Genomic DNA, 18,158 nt, shown 5'->3' on the forward strand with positions numbered 1-18,158 from the left:
AGATATGACACTAATTATTAGGTAGTCATTATTTATTAGATACAAGTACACTTCTAGATTAGTACTTAATTTTATCTAAATTATTACTATGTACTGATTAGCATCTAACAAACAAATACAAGTGTCTATTTAATTGGTACCAATATCAAAGTACTACTATCAAATATATATGAACTAGTGCCAACTGATTAGGAACTAGTATTGGAGTAATACTAGTAATCATTTAATAAGTCATAGTTTCTAAAAAAAAAAAAAAAAAAAAAAAAAAAAAAGAAATGACATATTGAATAGGAACTAGTAAGGTTTACAATGCAAATCCAACTAGATCCATTTGTTTGGTGAACCAAGCAAGTCACTTAAAAAATAAATAAATAAATAAATAAATAAATAAATAAATAAATAAATAATATATATATATATATATATATATATATATATATATATATATATATATATATATATATATATATATATATATATATATATATATATATATATTTACAAAACTACTTTATATTTAGCCACATTTAAACATGTAAATAAATACTACTGATGGGCTAGGAAAAAACTAATTGTCCTAACTCCATGTGTGCCTACTAATAAGTATTGGTATCTAATAGGAACTAGTATCAAAAGAACAGTAACTAATATATATTAAAAATTAACTTGTTTTAGCAATTATTAGGTCCTGGTATTTAACAAATATTTACTCGTATTTATTGAATAGAAAATAGTATCTATTGAATAAGTTCTGGTATCTACTTATTAGAAACAACTATCTAACGAATAACTCCTAGAGTCTATTTAATAGGTACCAGTAGCTAAAGAACAACTGCAAGTAAGTAATGGTATCTATTGGGAAAAAAAAAAAGAATCGTTCTAGCATCTAATAAATTTGTGTATTTTGAATAGGAACTAGTGTCTAATGAAAAAGAACTGATATCTATGGAACAAGTTTATAAGTAGTCTCAATTTAATAGGTCCTGGAATTTAACAAATAAGTACTAGTATTTATTGAATAGGTATCTATTGAAAAAGTTCTGGTATCTACTTATCAGAAACAACTATCTAATGATTAGTGTCTATTTAACAGGTACCAGCAGCTAAATAATAAATACAAGTACTGGCTTCTACTACGAAGAAAATAATGAACAGTTCTAGTATCTAATAAACAAGTACTAGTATAGTTTGAATAGGAACTAGTGTCTAATGAAAAAGAACTAATATCTCAGGAACAAGTTTATAAGCAGTAGTCTCAGTGTAATAAGTCCTGGTATTTAACAAATAAGTTCTAGTATTTACTGAATATGAACTAGTATCTATTGAATAAGTTCTGGTATCTACTTATTCATTAGATAGTTGTTTTTTAATAAGTACTAGAGTCTATTTAATAGGTAGCAGTAGCTAAAGAGTAAGTACAAGTAAGTACTGGTATCTACTGCAAAAAAATAAATAAATAACAACGTACAGTTCTAGTATCTAGTAAATTAGTGTATTTTGAATAGGAACAAGTGTCTAATGAAAAAGAACTAATATCTATGAAACGATATACTAAGTAGTCTCAATTTATTAGGTCCTGCTATTGAACAAATAAATACTAGTATTTATTGAACAGGAAAAAGTATCGAGCAAGTATTGAGCAAGTTCTGGTATCTACTTATTCATTAGATAGTTCGTCACCTTTTGTCAAAATTGAGTTATTAACATATTTTTCTTAAATAACAACTTATTTACATTATGGGATGTTTTTTTTTTTAAATGTTTACATTTTAAGACTTTTTATTTAAAAAACAAAAGTTATACACATACTGTTTGCTATGGAATGCAAAAACTTTGAAGCTCAATATCTCAAAATCATTCAGAACGCAGATAGAACTTTATAATTCCAAGGTGACGATTTGTTTTATAATAAGTACTAAAGTCTATTGAATAGATACCAGTTGCTAAAGATTAAGTACTGGCATCTACTGCAAGGAAAATAACAAACAGTTCTAGTATCTAATAAATTAGTACATGTATATTTTGAATAGGAACTAGTGTCTAATAAACACGTACTAGCATCTCCTGAAATCGAAAAATCCATAAGTATTTAAAAAATGAGCACTACTAGCTAATGAATAAGTACTATAGTACTTAAGAGAAAATAATTTAAAAAAATATGAGCTATTTGCATGAAAATTGACACTAGTATTTTTTAAAGAATAAATGTTAAAAAAGCTTGCCATAGTGAGAGAGAAGGAAGGAGTGGAGGAAAAGCAGCGAGGGGACACGTTAGTCTCACACTCAGGTGTGCTAAAGGCATGCTAAAGCTGAGAGTGAGGAAGATGAGGCTCTAGAGCACATGGCAGCAGATGAAGCACACAGCTTTGGTGACCGGCCCATCCTCGACGTTTACCTGTGCGCAAGCCTCCTGCCCGCCGGCAGAGGTACACAGGCAGGGACAGGTAGACGTCATAGTCACCCTCACGCTTCCAACAGGACCAGTAGAGAGGGATATCACTGCCGTCACCCCCGTGCAGGGTGGAGGCTGGCAGGGGGGGACAAAAACACTCAGTCCCCCAGCATCAAACAACACAAACCTTCAAAAAGCAGGACGATTTGCTCCTCTAAATGACTGTAAAGAACTCACCAATATGCACAACAGTGAGACAAAGTTTTCTAAAGTCAACGTGAAATCCTAACTGATCCCATTTATATTCCTAATGAATGTTCTCAATCTTAAAGGGGTCATGAACTGAGAAATCAACTTTTACCAGAGCTTTTAAAATATAGGAGAGGTCAAACTAAACAAAAATCCTGTAAGTTACAGACCTGAAGTCGTCTCTGTTACTAAAAAAAAAGCTTTTATTGACAGAAGGCCCAGAAAATACCAGATCCTGGAATGTACCCATCTATGATGTCACACATCTATTTAACATACCACATCTTTTCAGTGGTTTAATTTTATGTGCAAATAGCAGCAGTCTAAAGCACAATTTACTCACTGCGTTTCTGTGAAAGGAAAATTAACTGAAATGAAAAAGCCTAGATAAACAACATATATTTAAAAAAATAACCAAATAGGTATGAAGTGTAGACTATAATTTGAGATGGACTCCAGATATAACAAGTCAAGGATAAAAAGCAACTCTGTTTTGTCTGTTTTAGATGTTTTGTTGTCATTATATGATCACTTTGCACACACTTTGAAAATTTAAAAGTGGTAAAAATTCATGTCAAAGGATTTTCAATCACATGGCATTTACATACATGTTGTCAGTGCCATTTGCCCATAAAATCCTCCCATTTTTCAAGATGGACTCAAATACAGGGAAGTAATAAGCTTAATACTTGTTGAGGCTGATATTTTTGTGAGTAAAATCCATGTGCACATTATACACGTGCTCAGATGCTCAGACAACAGAATAATAATAATAAGAATAATAATAATAATTTTTTAAAAGCCGGTTCATGACCCTTTCAAAATGTAAGCCACTGACTGATGTCAGTTATTCTAAATAAAATAAAGCTCACAATTGAATCAAAACATAAATATAACATGCTCTTCCTTAGAAAATAAATTGCCAATATGAACCTACTATAGGAGTTCAAAACCTATAGTAAAACCTGCATAACTCGAAACGGAAATATTTATTAGGATCTCACCTGAACATAATCCACGCATGCTCTGTTACTGAGAGAAAAGCTTGCAGCACATATTAATATATTTATTTAATTAACTAGTTCGATATATATATAACAAAATTCAAACTGCTTATTTTTTTTCCTTCCCCTCCACAAGTAATTCTGTTCCCAAGATTATTCTGTTTTATTTGGAAATATGTCTTATTACGGAAATACAATGGGTTGCAAACAGCAATTCATGTTGACTTTAAATGCATAGAACCAGCTAAAGCCATGAATACCTAGATGATCCAAAATAAGTCAACAGTAATATGATCTTCATTTTGCAAACTGTTGTCTTTGCACAAACAAAAATATTGCAGCACTGTGCAAACTGAAGTAAAAAAAAAATTAAATGTTGTAGGTAAAAGGACAGTTTGCACAGTTTTGTACAATACATACTCCTCTAACTCATCAGACTGTGGTTTAATATCAAGAACCAAACCATTCCAGCACCGATACAGTGAAATGTTTAAAGCAGTAAAATAAAACAAAAGTGAGATGTGCAGCTCTGCTTTTCAGAAGCGCTGACTGACAGGACTATTAACTGGTTTCCAAATGGACAGCAGGAGGCAGTGTGGAGGTTTAATGACTGGGAGACAACGTTTAGACATTTCAACCCATGACAAACTTGGCTATTAAACAGTTTTCGTAGATGGAAGACTTTTTTTTTTTTTTTTTTTGCTTTTTTGTGCCTATGAACAAATGGCAGCCATTTTATATTCAGTAGGACTGCTTAAATAAAACATTACCAATATAAAACTAATAATATCGATTAAGATCAAATCATTTTTTCTTAAAAAAACATTTTTTTTTTTAGAAATAGGCTTATTTACAAGTCACCTAGAAGTTAACAGTTGAGATTTACTATAAAATCCATTCAGCCAATCTCCATGTCTGCCGGGAGCCCTTTTAGCTTAGCATAATCATTGAATTGAATTAGAACATTAGCAAAGTTCTTTAATTGTTATGCCGAAGTGAGAGTATAGTTCCATTATGTCAGTCTTACACACAATGTAACTACAGAAGAGTCAAGCTTTATAGAAAACTATCAAAATTCATTTTTGAAATAGTTTAAAATTGTTTGAAGATGCTACTTGTCTGATCTGATTCAATGATTTATGCTAATAAGCTAACAGTGCTCCCGCCAGACAGGGAAATGGGCTGAGGGGTTTAAAAACTGCAAAACTAGACTGTTTAACTCTGGGTAAATTGTAAAATGAGCATATTTACAACAAAAGTGGAGCACTACTTCATATAGTATTTCCTATTTGACGTCAAATATTGATATCAAAGTAATACAATTTTACTTGCAGTCTCCAAAAGCCCTTCTCATATCATAACAAAGAAAAGCAGTTATTCAATGGACAAATCCTTCAAATAATAAATATCTCCCATTAAATGTGGAACAAACATTCCATTGTTTTCCTGCAATAATCAGAGACAAACAACAACAATCCAGATTACAGCATCAATGAAAGCCATGTCTTTAATAACACAGTATCTCGCAATCATAATGCTATCAAGCTGATCAGCTCAAAGAACCAAAACCCCAAATGTAAAAGCTGACTCTACAAGCAAAAAACAGCAGAAAAGATTTTAGTAATATGGTAAAGGTAATGCAATTAATTAGTTTCTTTTATTTGCACCTCTGCATGTCACACATGCTAATAAAATATATTAGATTCTTGTTAAAAATGACTCGGTACACATTAATGTGGCCTGTTCATGAGATGTGTGTGATGCCGGTGAGCAATGGAAGTAGTATTGCATTACATTTTAGCACAAATATGTGAATGTCACACTGTAGATACAGGGTTAATTATACTGTAGTATTTATTCATTAAACAATATTATTGCCAGTCTTATTTGGGTAATCACCTAAACTCATATAGCTTTCCTGACTTCCCTGAAAAGGTTATTTAAATAATTTCCTCATTTATGAGTTTGCTAAAATCGCCGTTACAGTAAACTACAACACACACAGACAAAAATAATGCAGTTTAGATAGCTTTTGTTCTATTATGATCTGAAATATTTTAATTAATATTAAACAATACACTACTAGTTAAAAGATTGAAAACACTATGCCCTATACACATGATCCATCAAAAGTTGTTGTTCTAATATTCTTATTTGCCATTGCATTATTATAAATTATTATCATTGTTTTATCATTAATGAGGCTTTTCATTAAACATTTAGTTTTTTCTGCTTCACTTTTATTCTGGGTTTAATTAACATTTAATTTTCAGGCCTCTTTGCTAAAAAATAAATAAATAAAAACATCTGTTATTTGAAATTAAATATTTTGTAACATTCGCTATTGTTATGTGTATTGTAAAATTAAATAATTTCTGATTCATTAAATGTGATCTCAGTACTTCACGTAAAATGCCACAGCTCACTATGCTGCTGACGTTTTGAAAATGTGGCGCTTCCATTGACAATGGCAGAAAGAAAAAGCCTGGCTCGGGGAAAAATGCTTTGGGGGACACGCTCCCTACATGTTGACCTTTTGAACTTTCTTTTTACCAAAGCTTCCTGAATAAAATGTGTTTCTAAGAAAAAACCTTTAAGTAGCACAACTGTCAACACTGATAGTAATTAATGCTAAAAATGTATGAAAATTTTGCTTAAAATCTGATTAATCTCTATTTTTATCAAATATATAAAATCTACTAACAAATCTACATAGAAAATTGCTCTATAGCTAAAACTATTTCACGATATTTTTGATCATATAAACGAAGCCTTGGGGGCAGAAGAGACTTTACAAACTGTTTTAAAACTTTTGACCAGTAGTATAAAATAAATTAAATTGAAAAACATTACATAAAACATAAATACTAAAAATTATAAATGTATTTTTATTTTTAATATACTCTTTTAATTACCGTGTAGGTTGTATGACTTTTATCATCAACAAAATATTTATAATTAAATAAAATCTCAAAAAATTTACTTACAATGGTCAAGCACAACAAACTAATGCAAATATGCTTTTTATTCAAAAAAAGAAATTAAATGTTATAATAATCATGAGTTATTGAAATATTTTAAAAATAAAAATGAAATATTTTAATCTGTTTGTAATCATTTTTACTTGTTGTTTTAATTTTTTTATACACTACCTGACAAAAGTCTTGTCGTCAATCCCAGTTGTAAGAGCAACAAATAATAACTTGACTTCTAGTTGATCATTTGGAAAAGTGCAGGAGGAAGAATTTTGATCTGTTGATCTGCATCCCAATCATCAAAAATACTGCAGAAGACGTTTTGTATTGGAACCTGCATGGACCCAAGATTCTCACAAAAATCTGTCAAGTTTGGTGAAGGAAAAATCATGGTTTGGGGTTACATTCAGTATGGAGGTGTGCGAGTGATCTGCAGACTGGATGGCAACATCAACAGCCTGAGGTATCAAAACATTTGTGCTGCCCATTTCATTACAAGCCACAGGAGAGGGTCTAAAATTCTTCTAAATTATCTAAATTCTTCAGCAGGATAGCGCTCCATCTCATACTTCAGCCTCCACATCAAAGTTCCTGAAAGCAAAGAAGGTCAAGGTGCTCCAGGATTGGCCAGTCACCAGACATGAACATGATTGAGCATGTCTGGGGTAAGATGAAGAAGAAGGCATAAAAGATAATTCAAAGAATCTTGATGAACTCTGGGAGTCCTGCAAAAATGCTTTCTTTGCCATTCCAGATAACTTTATTAAGAAGTTATTTGAGTCATTGCTGAGATGCATGAATGCAGTCCTCCAAGCTCATGGGAGTTATACACAATATTAATTCTTTTTCCACTGTACCATGACTTTATATTCTATACTGTACATTATTCCTGTTAAGTGACAAGACTTTTGTCTAAGCAAAGTCAGACTTTACTGTCCTAATGAAATAATTAAAAATCATACATGATATTTTATTTTGATAAAATAAGTATGATCTAGAAGCCTTTGCCTTTCATTTACTGTAAGCCACCCCTGATACCAAACGATCAACTATAAGTCACGTCATTATTTGTTGTTCCTGAAACTTGAATAGGCAACAAGTTTCACAGGTAGTGTAGTTGTATTTTGAGTTTGTTTTATTCGTGTTTATGTAAAGCACTTTGAATTACCATTTTTAGGAAATGAGATGCATAAACTTGCCGACAAAAAATGCATAATTAAAAAAAACTAAGAATTTAATTTATAATGGTCAAGTACAATGAGTTTTAAAAATGACAAATTCGAATTTTTAAATGATTTTAATTAAAACATAAAGGATAAAAATCTATAGTATTCTATGTATGTATGTATTGAAATATTCAATGTGTATTTTTGTGTTTACACATTAATATACTTCTTTAATTATATAATAATAAAATGTTTTAGTTGTTCTTTAGTTAATATAATAATTAACTTCTACAGAAACATCCCTTCACCTATTAATCCGGAGCAGTTTATCATTGAGCCTGATTGAGGAAGGGAATGAATTGTGAATTGTGTAATTTCTCTGACATTTACAGAGGTCACATTATATCTTATATTCACTCACCCATAATGGCAGGGTTGTTGCTGCGGTTGATGGGTTTGGGTGGAGGCATAGGGGGCTGTTTAGAGGGATGATTCGGGATGGTACCCATCGAGCATGGCGCTGAGGAGGTGGTGAGGGGGGCACCGCCGGGGGGCGCTGTGTTTGCACCCGCCGAAGACACGTTACGGAGAGGTTTCCCAGCTGAGGAGGAAGAGGAGGAGTTGGAGGAGCAGAAGGAAGGTGCTGCTGGGTTGTGGACGGGAGTGCGGGGCAAGCTGTCAGATCCAGGTTCAGGGGTGGAGGTCATTAGCCATTTGGGGGGCATGATGGATTGTTTTGGGGGCAGAGGCTCACGCAGGGTGTCCCTCATCATCTCGGAGTTGGGGAGGTACTGACTGCTGTCGGATTCTGTGAGGGAAGATATAATATTAAGTTAGAAAAGTTTAAATTTGATATTTAGTTTGTGCTTCATAGTAACTTAAGCTGGACTTAGGGAAGGGTTGTTACTTTTAAGGTCAAAACTGACAAAATGGCTTCAAGTAATAATTTGAAATTGTGATTAAGCAATTTTTTTATGAATGTTGTTTATTTATTTACAGCTAAATGCACTGTAAAAATGCAGGCTTCCAAACAAACAAACAAACAAACAACCATTTAAGTTAATTTAAATTTAGGTAGATTGAATATAAAAATTTAAGAAAAAAAAAAAAATCTCAAAAATTGTGTTGTTTAATCTTATTTTAAATAAGCAGTTTGAACAAGCAGGTAGAATGTTTCTTTGAGTGTGGAAATGTAAATTTTAGAGGAAATTCATCAACAGTTAAAATGTAAAAAAGTTCAAGATAAAGACAGAAATATCAAAAAATAAATAAATTGAACACACATTTACAAATAAAACATTAAAAAAACAAGATAAAAAGCGGGGAAAGCTAGAAACTAACTGAAATTAAATGCAAGTACAAAGTTATTATGAAAGTCCTTTCTCTAATTTCACTTAATCTTTTGTTTTGGTGCATCAATTATTTCAGTTAAAAAACAATATGAGCCCATATTCATCACCAATTTGCACAGTTTAATTAATAAAATAAGTAAACAATTACCAACATTCTGATCTAAATTCATTTTCAAAGATTATAACATTAGCTGTGTTTCCATTAACCTATTTTTATGTGCATTTTGGATATGCACATAAAAAACATGCTAATAACAGAGTAGGATAAACTTTTTTTTCAATAAAAAATATGTGCATAAACTAAGATGGAAACACTTTTATACAACAAATTCCAGTATGCGCATTAAAAAAGTCATGCGATTTTGTTAAAAGTTTTTGTTATAAGCACACTGTAAAACATCTGAAATGTTGTTTTGGTCATTCTGAAGCACCAGTTTTAGTGTTATTTTATTATTAATTACCTCCAGAATTGTCAAAAGCATCTGTGCTCCACGTCTGACACCTTCAAATGCCTCAAGTCAATACACAATTGAGTCAGCATACTGTCTTCTGAGGCTCAAGTCATTTATCAAATAAAGAAAAGATTCACGCAGCTTATCCAACCGCATCAAATTCTGTTTTAACTGTTGACATTTGGCACAAGTTAATCAGGAAGTGACGATTTTGTTCTCTTTGATTTGTTGTATTGAAACGCTGCTTGCACGTCTTATGTGATATTCCAGGTATGCACATCAATTTAATTTGCAGTTTTGGATGGAAACATAGCTACTAATAAACACATTTAAAGTTTAAAAAGATCAGAAACCTACATTAATCACTGCATTTTACTCTGTAAATATTATAGACATATCTCAAGAATCTCATTAAAAGCAAACAAAAAGATCTAATTCCTCATCCATGCCATCTAAAGAGAATGATTTAAGCTTATATGTTGAAAATGCTTCTCGTAAATCGGGTAAAAGTTTGATGTGAATTGGGTGGTTGTTGAGAATGATCTGTAGTAATATTAATGGGGCTATTATAGTTTTTAAATTCACATGGTTGTCTTGTTGAGTGTTGCAATCATGTGGTTGTTGTATGGTAGTATTTATGTTACCAGTGTTAAAGACAAATTTCCTTTTTCTTGCCAAGCAGAACAGATAATAAAGTTTAAACAAACATAAACAAACAAACATATTACCTTTTCTACGTTATTTAACCACTTAAACTATGAGACGTAATGTGAAAATGCCCTTGCCCTGTTAAACATAATTTGGGAAATAAGTAAAAACAATAAATAAATTCATAGTGGTCGGTTGGGGGGGGGGTTAATAGTTCTAACTTCAACTGTATATGAAAACCTTTTGACAGGGACATTTTAAAAAGTTGAGTTCATTTAAAACATTTTCTTGCTAATATAACTGCTTACACCTAATAACAGTTGTTATACTGAAAAGACACCCTTTTAGACATTTCAGATGCATATTAAATATCATGAAAAGCAAGAAAATGGGCTGCATTGCTCTAAACATTTCAACAGCGACTAGATAATCTAAATTAAAACTATCCTCCGCCCTACTGGAGGAACAGATCTGTCTCTGAAGGACTGAATGATAAAGCTCACTTTGATGAGGATTGAGGAGACTGCAGTTTATTAATTAGGAAAAGAGCAGGAGAATTCAGCTTAGCGGTGCTCAGTTCCTAAATAAGAACCATAGCTGGAGCAGAACCCAGGGGAACGCAGACACCCGTCTCACTCCAGTCGGCCCAGCAGAGGCTGAGAAAGTGATGGCGGAAGTGCGGAGAACAAAGCAGAGGAAGCTAGAAAAGGGAACCAGAGAAACGTGAAGAGAATTGACCCTACAAACCTCGTCTTCCTCTTCCCTCTTCGACAGATGAATGGCGGGGAAGTGTTGGTTTCCAGTCAGGTTCGGGTCGAGTTCTGCGTCCATCCTCAGATGGAGCTTTCATTAATCCGGGCCTCTTGTCCATTTCTGCATGTGCTCGTCCTCCACGCCGAATATCCTCTCCATGCCAGGCCAGATTATTTTTCCAGTCCTCTGTTCCGACAGACCATCCACCTCTCCTGCCATCGTCCTGATTGGAGGCCCGGGGCCCCAGAGCTCCACGATGATCCCCGTCTGACGGCGCTCGAGCTCGCCGATCTTCAGGCTGTGGGAGCCAGACAGGGTTAATCCTGAATTCAGACTCTGAGGGCGAGTGAACCTGCTCCAGCGCCAGACTTCCACCAACTCCCACAGGCAGCGTGTGGCCGTTCTTCACATACGGAGCTTTGTGCCCGTGAGCCTCACCGGATTCTGTGAGCATAGAAACAATGAAATTCAATGAAAATAAAACAAAACTGAACTACAATAAATTAAGTTAAAATGTTAAATTATCAGTAAGTCAACATAAAAACACATTATTGGTAATTTAAGGAATTAAAATAAATTAGCCGTCTTAAATATGCAGTTTTAACCCTTTAATAAGAAAGATGACAGAGGTGTGATCAGTCTCGGCTGGTCCCTGCTGTGTACGATCACACAAGTTAAGTGGGTCATGTTATTATATGCTAAACTTAAATCTGCTTTTTTTCCGCAATGACTGACAGAGAAAGACACACATGTTGCTTGCCCTAAATCATAATTTGATCAGTGTTTTTAAACAAATAATGCTTATTTTATGTATTTATCTACATTATATTATATTTTGCATGTTTATTTTAGGTATTTATGTACTAGCAAAACATTACATTTATGATTTGTAAAGCACACGCAAAAGTCTATTGAGTTGACAATAATGATTTTTTGAAATCTAAATGGACTAAGTATTTTTACTTGTATCAGATATAGACGATACAGGTAACTAAAACATTTACTCTTTTCTTCTCCCAAATAAACGGCCACTGAAATTTATGCATTTTGGTAGAAATCGATAAATTAACATGTTGTAGTTCCAGCAGCTCTAATATCTCCACTGAAGCACAGACTAATATGACAGGGCCCATTACCCAACTTATCAAATTATAGGATCATTAAGCTGCTAAATCAATGAAAAAAAAAAATATATATATATATATATTTTTTTTTTTTTTTTTTTTTTTTTTTACATATTTTTAGAATCAGAATCTTAAATATTTCACAACAAATTATTGAGGTTTATCAATATTTGCATAAGTCAACAGTGCTGTGGAGTCAACAAGGTAAGCTTAACGTTCAACCATGGAAAACTATATGTATACAAACATGGAAATCTATCCGTCTGCCTGTCCGTGGATAGATCAATCCATCCATCCTTATATATATATATATATATATATATATATATATATATATATATATATATATATATATATATATATATATATATACATACACACATTTTATATATATACATACACAATTTAGCTAGATTTTGTGCTAAAAAAAACAAACAAGAAAAAAAATCTGAAAGCTCATACATATCAAACTAGAATTTGAACTTATAACTGGACTTTTAATTGTGACTTATAGACTTCACAGCAATTACAATTCAGTGTGAAAGTTGTGAACTGTGGTGCTTTTTGTAATATGACAGCTCCAGTTCACTATCCAGAAAGTCATAGGTTTCAATTTTCATTACTAGCTAAAATGTGTAAAATGTGAACGATGTCACTCCAGCACAGACAAAACAACATACTACACTTTTAAAGGCATTATACACTGAACAAATATCTACATTTCTCTGGAAGAAACAGCCTTGAAAACTCAAACGGATTTGCATTTTTATTTCGGAGGAGAACAAGCTTGCAAAATCCTTTTAAATCGGGTTAGAGACTAACATGGATGAGCTTGCTGGTGAAGATCAACGCCAGCCTGTATCTTCAACAAGCTCTGAAGTACAGGTCGCATCTCTCAGAGGTTACAGCAGCAGCTCTCAAATAAATAGGCCTCCTAAGCAGCCAGTTCACAGCGCATGACTTTCAAAGCTTTTTGCTGCAGGGCACAATTTGCTCCACTTTCTTGTCTTAAGAAAAACTGCATGTCATTTCCTTCCTAAAATATTAGTCAAAGAAAAAAAAAAGGTATCAAATTGAAATTTACACCCTTCATCTGTCTGGAAAACTGCCGAATTTGTCTCAGCTGCCCTGATTGGTGCCACATTAAGAGGAGCTGAGATTATATACAAACTCACAGAAGTGGTCTATCGTCCTCGACCATGAAAAAGGGTGATGAGCTGAAGTGAAAGTATGGCACATGTATCAAAACAGCCCCTGAAGCGCAGAACTGTGATTCAGCAGTAATGGATGCTGCACATTTGTAAACGAGGGGGGAAATCACTCCCAATGTTTGTTTTTCTTTCTGAGGCGCCAGGTTTTTTTTTCTGTTGGTATGTTTAGCATCCTCAAAGACCACAATGACAGGAATGTGAGAAATACACCACTGTGGGAGCAAAAAAAAAAAAAAAAAAAAAAAAGCAAATCCCCTGTCCAACATGCATATTTGGCCGTTTCTTTAACCATTGGCGTGTTTAGGCCAATTGGACATGAACCATATAAATCTGTTAAAATAAAGCGTAAAATATTCTGAAATTAGTTCAAAGTGTTTGACAGCTAATCTTAAAACAATAAATCGTACAAAAATTCATATTTTCAGTTAAATTACTCAAAACATATGTAGGCAAAACAAAACTAATACCAGTAGCTTCTAACAATTCATTGGGATCTTGGAAAAGGAAATGAAAAGTGAATATTATTTACAACATTAATACCTTTAAAGTACTAGCCTCTGCAAATGCTTTTCATGACAGTTTGGTGTGAGCTTACCACTTGTACCAAGTGAATTGCCTTTTATGGAGTACCAAGGACTGCGGTTTTAGCTAAGCGTCTTCTAATGTTTGTAAAAAAGTGAGTAAAAGTTTTTCATCCCTTTACAGGAGACCTATTACACAAAAGTCACTTTTATAAGTGGTTTAAACATTCTAGTATGGCAACAATCTGTGACTATAACTGTCTCCTAATTGTAAAAATAAATATATGTATTGTTTTCTTTTATTTTTGAAAACAATAATACAAAAAAGTTTTTCTTTGTGGCGTTGTACTGTATATGTCTCCTCTCTCCGCTGTCTTTCTGACAGGTTTCATTATGAGAGGGCACATGTGCGGTGAGTGAGGTACCGACACGTGAGCTTGTCGGCGTGTTGGTAAAGTCCATTTAAACCGAACTAGAAGATCGTTCAGAGAGTCTCCTTTTTGACTTGTTTTCTTTATTTGCGAGAAGTTATGTTGTGTTTGCTCAGCAATACTGTCAAATTTAATGCTGAGAGTTGACTGTTAAACTATTAAGATCAATGTACGGAGATGCATGTGATGAGGAGGTTGCCTTTTTGTTTTAAGTTCTCTCATGTTTTGTGGTTAGTAGGGCAATAAATGAATGTTGTTTAATTTATTTTAATTTATGTGTAGGTTAGAGGATTTAAAAATTAGTTAGTTGTTCAGTTTTTGTTTGTTATTTTGGTTTTACTTTTGCAAGATTTTTATGTCTGCTTTCAAGTTTAATGTCAAATAAACTAGACTAACTATATTTCTTTAGTCAGTTGTCTTTGTGGTTGTTTTCTTTTGAACAAGAGATGAGACTGGGCTCCTCAATTTCAGAGGTGTCCTATTTAATTTTATTGTACTTAATTTATTGTTACGGGTCTGGCTTCCTTTGTGGAGCCGTGAAAAGTTTAGAGAATGTAAAACAAATGGAGGCTCGTCAAGGATTTAGAGAATGTAACATAACAATCACACTGGATAAAAACAGCAGAATCACTTTAACAAAAAAAGTTTTGTACATGTCATCAGAAAGGGAAAAGCCCGTCCATTAGTTACGAGCTGCCCCTCATTAGCATAGGATGTTAGTCTTGTTTTTCAGGCATTTGTAGCTCTGTTCTCTTTTTTAAAAAGCACAATCTCAATTAAATTTAAAGCGACAGTCACAAAAATGGCCAGTTTGAATTAAAGCCAAATAAAAGAGGTAGTTTCAAAGAGTTATGAAACATTATTTGTGTGGTATTTTGAGCTGAAATTTTACTTCAGAAACGTATCTTACATTTTGTAAAAAGGGGCTTAATAGATCCCATTTAATACCTCATAGGGGTTTGCATATCCATATATGTTCAATGATTCAATGCTAGTAACACAAGTCATTTCACTAGTTTGTATAACGTAATAAGAATCCAATAGTTTGCCATATCCAGCCCTCAAAGAAGAATGATTTTAATTCATTTTTGTCATTTTTATAAACAGCAAATGTATTTTGTTATGTCCTAATGTGTTTAATTGAATAGCATTCTGTTTAAAATAACATTTTCTTAGGAAAAATATTGTCAATTCCTAGCTAAGCCTTGTTATTTTATACAATATAAGGAATTTTACGTATTAAAACAGAATTTGATGTATTCACTGCATGGTTTGACTTAATATTACAACAAATGGCAGATAAAAATATATATTATGGCACAACTGTTGGTTTTGTTGGAAATTGTAGAAATAATTCTCAAACATTAAAAATGTTATTGTATTTTTGTAAAGTATTCTGGGCATGGTGAAAAAAATACATAAAACTTCCAAAATGTTTTAAAATTGGCAGTGTTTAAAAAGTGTTTCTTAGTAGCAGCTAAAACCAAATACGGTCTCCAAACAGTAACCTTACAAGAAATCTTGCTCCATTTATTAACATTTTACAAATCATCATTATGAAGTTTTTTGTAATGGTGGATATGACAAAAAAAAGCATATTTAAATATGCTTTAGTAGGCACACACAGAAACACAGACAAACTTTTCTTTCCTACCATTGTCAGGAAGCTCCTTGAGCACTCCCTGCTCAATCAGTTCCTGTCTTGGCCTCCTCATCGACATCTTTCTTTCCAAAACTGTGGAGGGAACAAAAACAATATATATCTAAAAAAAAAAAACATGGTTTTCTATAACTCAAAGGTTTTGAAACAATGATTATTAGATTTCTTGCAAAGACATTACATGACAAATACAATCAGTGCTCATGGATTCAGGATAATATTTTTTTAGACTTATATTTTAAGTACAGAGTTAGGTCAACATTTGATATACGAGATATCAAGTCCTAAAGTAAAACCAGCCAAGGACCACTGGACAAACTTACATTATAAAAATCCATGCTTATAACTGAATTATATAATTTGAACTATTGGACAATAAGAGCATTTCAGGCCAAAGTATGTTTTTATGCTTAAGTTTGGGGGAAAACTAAGAGACCACTTTAATATATAGATATATAGATACAGATTTCCATGGTCAAACATCAAGTTTGTCTTTTGACAACGTTGATTCATGTAAATATTGACAAACATAATAAACATATTGGCAAATTCAACGGATTTACATAAAGCATACTTACTCTTTAAATCTATAAAATATTACATAATTTTCTAATTTAAAATAAAAATGTTATCATTAAAAACATATTTGCAGAGTACAACAAAAAGATGCCATGTTTTCAGACATGTTTACATTCATTTAGACAAAACCAATAATTTCACTCCAGGAGAAAATTAAGAATTCAGTATTTGGTGGAGTAAAAATCACAACAAATGAAGGTTTTTTTTTTACCAACTCTCAAAAAAAATAAATAATAATAATTAAAAAGTTTTTATAACTAACTAACTAACTAACTAACTAAAAACATATAATAATAATAATAATAATAATAATAATAATAATAATGCATTTTATTTAAAGGCGCCTTTCATGACACTCAAGGTCACCATTCAGGGCAGCTAGAACAATTAGTTCATATAAAAACACAATAAAAGTCAATAGAACATAGAATACAATAGAAACTTTAAAAATGCAGTCGGGTTAAAGTAAATAAGCTGTTCTAAACGGATGTGTTTTGAGTTTTGATTTAAATTGTGAAAGAGAGTCTAAATTACGGACATCAGGAGGAAGTGAATTCCAAAGCTGAGGAGCAGAGTGGCTGAAGGATCTGCTCCCCATGGTGACAAGGCGGACAAAGGGAAAAGTGAGGTGAACGGAAGAAGAAAACCTGAGTGTTCGAGAAGGTGTGGTGATATGAACAAGATTAGCAAGATATGGAGGAGCGAGATTATGGATGGCTTTAAAAGTGAGAAAAAGTGTTTTATTATTAATTCTGAAAAAGATAGGAAGTAGGGCTGTAACTATACACCAAACCCACGATTCGATTCGTATCACGATTTTTGACCCACGATTCGATTCGTATCACGATTTTTTTTTTCCGTGTGGGGTGGGGAAAAAAAGATTTTTAAAACTATTTTTTATTAAATAGAATTATATCATTTTTGTTTTCTTTGTAACAAAATACTTTTGAAAAACCAAACAGAACTAAACTCCATTTTGTAGATGGTTCAAGCATGTTAAAAATTCTTTTTCAATCAAGTTCTCTTACATAGAAAAAGTAAATTAAATGGCTACTAGGGATGCTCATTTCGGTTAATTTTGCTAACAGACAACCGCCGCTCATTAATCGGTTATTATAATAACGGTTAACTGGTCAGATTACTAGTTATTTTATATTAAACAAATTGACGTGTCTATTTTGTTTCTGACACATTAAATATTGCATTTTAAATTAGGCTACTGATTTATTTTTAAATGCTAGCATATTAATAACAGAACAGAACAACAGCATCTTCACGCACCTGCAGTGTTTAGCACAGAAGAGCAGAATAATTTAAATAATATGAATAAAATAAATAGGACTGCCCTACATTATTTTCATTTAAATAATTAATTTATATTACAAAACGAAAATACTGACTGATTCTTTTTAATAACCGGGATGGGCTGTTTTTTTCCAATCATGTTTTTTCTTCCGTCAAATAAAAATCGCAGACTTCCTCAAATTGCCGCTCCACGGAAAAAATACGCATTTATTTAATGCCCCGCTGTTATTATTATTATAACAAAACCTTTTACATTTTAATAGAAATCATTATTTTAAAGAATAAGTCCTGATGGTTTTCTCTCTCTCCCTCGCGGTTCAAGTGAGCGTGCTGCAT

The 18,158-nt window shown here is 32.6% G+C and overlaps 1 protein-coding gene across 11 annotated transcripts in view; it reads right to left on the minus strand.

The window, feature by feature from the left end:
* phactr4b (phosphatase and actin regulator 4b) overlaps positions 1–18,158 on the minus strand; it is an 88,013-nt gene that overhangs the window by 16,863 nt on the left and 52,992 nt on the right. For 6 of the 11 annotated variants that reach the window (XM_009292434.5, XM_068213918.2, XM_073924726.1 and 3 more), the window contains 3 exon segments: positions 15,933–16,013; positions 10,986–11,435; positions 8,208–8,594 (listed from right to left, as the gene is read on the minus strand). In XM_009292434.5, the coding sequence (XP_009290709.1) occupies positions 8,208–8,594; positions 10,986–11,435; positions 15,933–16,013 (918 nt within the window). 11 annotated transcript variants of the gene reach the window in all.

The sequence above is a fragment of the Danio rerio genome, chromosome 16 (assembly GCF_049306965.1).
Source record: "Danio rerio strain Tuebingen ecotype United States chromosome 16, GRCz12tu, whole genome shotgun sequence".
Taxonomy (NCBI): domain Eukaryota; kingdom Metazoa; phylum Chordata; class Actinopteri; order Cypriniformes; family Danionidae; genus Danio; species Danio rerio.